The sequence below is a fragment of the Nestor notabilis genome, unplaced genomic scaffold, assembly GCF_000696875.1.
Source record: "Nestor notabilis isolate BGI_N333 unplaced genomic scaffold, ASM69687v1 scaffold14458, whole genome shotgun sequence".
NCBI lineage: Eukaryota > Metazoa > Chordata > Aves > Psittaciformes > Psittacidae > Nestor > Nestor notabilis.
In genome coordinates, this window is record NW_009939711.1 from 8,808 (window position 1) to 11,836 (window position 3,029).

At 46.7% G+C, this 3,029-nt stretch overlaps 1 protein-coding gene across 1 annotated transcript; it reads right to left on the reverse strand.

Moving 5' to 3' along the window:
• Positions 1 to 2,774: 2,774 nt before the first annotated feature.
• Positions 2,775 to 3,026, reverse strand: NRARP (NOTCH-regulated ankyrin repeat protein; the record flags this gene model as incomplete). The annotated part of the gene is made up of 1 exon (XM_010020005.1): positions 2,775 to 3,026. A coding segment is annotated over one exon (252 nt), but the record flags the coding sequence as incomplete, so codon positions are not given.
• Positions 3,027 to 3,029: the final 3 nt, after the last annotated feature.

The window sequence follows — 3,029 nt, forward strand, 5'->3', positions numbered from 1 at the left end:
TTTTTTTTTATAAAAAGATCAATGAAAAATTTATTTATAAATTTCGCACTCTGGGGCTACATGTCTCTATCATACACTCAGGAATATGCTGTACTGTACAGACTTTATCCAGTTAGAAATGATCATATAGTGACCCACATACAGCTTCAATATAAGCCTAAAAATCCTCAACATTAATTAACATAATTAAAAAAGGTATTCGCATCTAAGGAAAACTCTACAGAAAAACTCCTTTCTGGAGCAATCTGTGCATCAGCTTCAATGTCTGCTTATTCCACTGACATTAGCAATATATTCTTCTTACAAAAATAATAATAAGATGACTGCTGGACGCCCCAGTCTGGCCCGAAGGACCCCCCCCCCCCTGCCTCTTTCCTTGCTTTTCCTTGTACTCCCCGTTTTGGCGTGAAGGGTCAGCAGCACAATGAGCCAACAAGGGGGGTGGGGGGGACCCTCATTTCAATTTGAATCAATCTGCATCCCTTTTATTTCTCAGGATCAAGAGAGACGGGGGAGAGGGGGTGGGGGTGAGGGAGGTGTTGGGGGTTGCATAGAAAATTGAAACTCCAGGGACTAGGAAGGGCAGCAGCTTTTCAGTAAAATACAACAGGGATGTAAAAATACATCAACTCACAATTTCAGAGCAAACCCCCGTCCCCGACGTACAGACTCCCCAAATCTCAGCGTGTCCAAAGCTCTAGGAGGCTGGAAAGGAACAATACTTTTCTTCAACAACTCACCCAGCAATTCACACAGGAGATTCACAGTCTCAATAGGTATTTTATAAAAATATAAATATGGGTTACATCATGTTGTCTTTACAACACTGGACAGAGCTCCCTTTAGACTGGGTTTATAACCAAGGCTTCTTTTTAAAAACTCCATCTAGAACTTGGCTTTACAATACACTTTTTAATACCATGTCATAAATGTTATGACATTTCCTTGTGGCAAATCCATTTAGTCAAAATAAAAACAAAAAATAATATAAATGTGCAACCATCTGGTAACGACGACAAAACCTCGCTAGAAAAGATCTTGTTCCCACCCCATCACTGTCACACAGAAGCACCAGTGGAGGTGCTGGACACCCCCTTCCATGCTCACAGAGAAGACTTGGGTCAAGCAGTTCCTTGGGAATGGCAGCATCGGCAGCAGGTGCTTGTGATGGGGCTGCTTCTCTTTGCTTCTTGAAATCTGGAGCTTTTAAAAGAATCATCTCAAAAAGTTGAAGTGGAGAAAAACCAAAACCAAACTGCAGGTGAACCCATCGGAGACAAAGCGTGATATTCAGTGCAATGGGAAATCATCATGGCAGACTCAAGTGTTTTAGTTTTAAGACTAGAACAACAACAAGGCATATTTCCCAAACCATATTTCTGAAACACTCATCACCAGCTTCCACCAAAACCAGGCTCACAATCTTCACCCACAAATATATACAGACATGATAAATAGTTAAGACACAACCCAAATAAACCAGCAGGTAACTATTTGCCTTTTTTAATGGGAATGATTGGGATGCAGGGAGCAAGAGAGGGAGGAGCGGGGAGGTGGCAGTGAGACGGATGGCTTTAGTGCAGATGGACAGGGCTGAAGGACCAGCGGGAGAGAGAAGACTTCGGAAATCTTCCACATTTTCCAAATGGATGTTCTTGTGCCATAGCAATAAAAAGCAGCATTTGCGATTATACGTGCAGTCACTTCCGAATGCAACTTCAGGTGGCTTTCTCTTCTTCCTCCCTTTCTTTTATAAATATATATGGAGATATATATCATATAAAAGATGGGCGACTCTCTACAGACATCAAAGGAGTCGTTCTGCATTGAGAAGTGTTATCCAAGTTTCACCAAAAGAAAAAAATAATTCCCAAACTATTCTCAGTAGTTTTCCGGCATCTCTCCAGGCAGCAGAGAGCGCTCGCGGCCCTTCCTGTGCAAAAGCAGCTCCTCTGCCTCCAGAGTTTATTCACTTCTTTAAAAGAAACACGAAAACACAAGTCCAGGATTTGCTAATCCTCCTTTACTCACAAAACCAGAAGGATTCAATGTCTTTTCCTGGGATGTCACGTGTGCTAAACGGATTCAAGGAGTGGGTGAGGACACAGATTCTCTTCGGACACCCATAAAAAACCAAACCAAAACAAAAAGAACCAAAGAAGAAAACCCAACGAAAAATACAACAAAACAAGGAGCAGTTGGGGTGAGAAAACCGTGTCGGTCGTATTCCAATGGAGTCGCCTTGGGGAAGAGACAAAAATCAGTGGTGGGAAAACACTGGGAGCTTGCAGGAGGAGGAAGGTTTTCCCACTCTTCCTCCCCGGGAAGGGCCGCCGGGAACCCCTAGCCCATGACGTGGCCTCGGGGGAACCGGGCACCGGGGGTAGGTGGGGTGGGTGGGATTTTGTGGAGCGTTGAAATGAATTCGCTTCTGAGCCAGATACTTCAGGTCGGCGGGATGAGGCCAAGGGGAGCAGGGAGAGAGGATTAAATATTAGCGGGGAGGGGACGGGGCGGAACCCTTAAAGCATCTGCCCAGATGTCAAACTGAAACCGTGAATACTGTGAGTGCAGCCGAGGTAGATGGAGGAGAAAAAAAACCGTATTACAGTAGGAAAACAACCCTTGGAAGGAAAAAACAACGAAACAACTTTCGAAGCAGGCGAACAGCGGCGCTTTGCGGGGGAAGGGCTGGGTCTTCGCCAAATAAACCCCGCGCGGAGCCGGGAGCAGCTTTGGAGGCCGGGGGGAGTGGTGGGGTTGCGGCGCCGGCATCACCGGGCACCGGCGGAGTATTTGGCCTTGGTGATCAGGTAGAGGACGATGTCCTGGTGGCCCCCGAAGGCGGCAATATGCAGCGCGCTCCAGCCGTCCCGGTTGGCCAGGCGAATGTCGGCACCGAACTTGACGAGGAGCTTGACGAGCTCCAGGTTGCCGTCGATGACGGACTGGTGCAGCGCCGTCTGCCCCTCGGGCCCGAAGGAGTTGACGTTGAACTCGCAGTTCGTCATGTTCTGCAGCAGCGACTG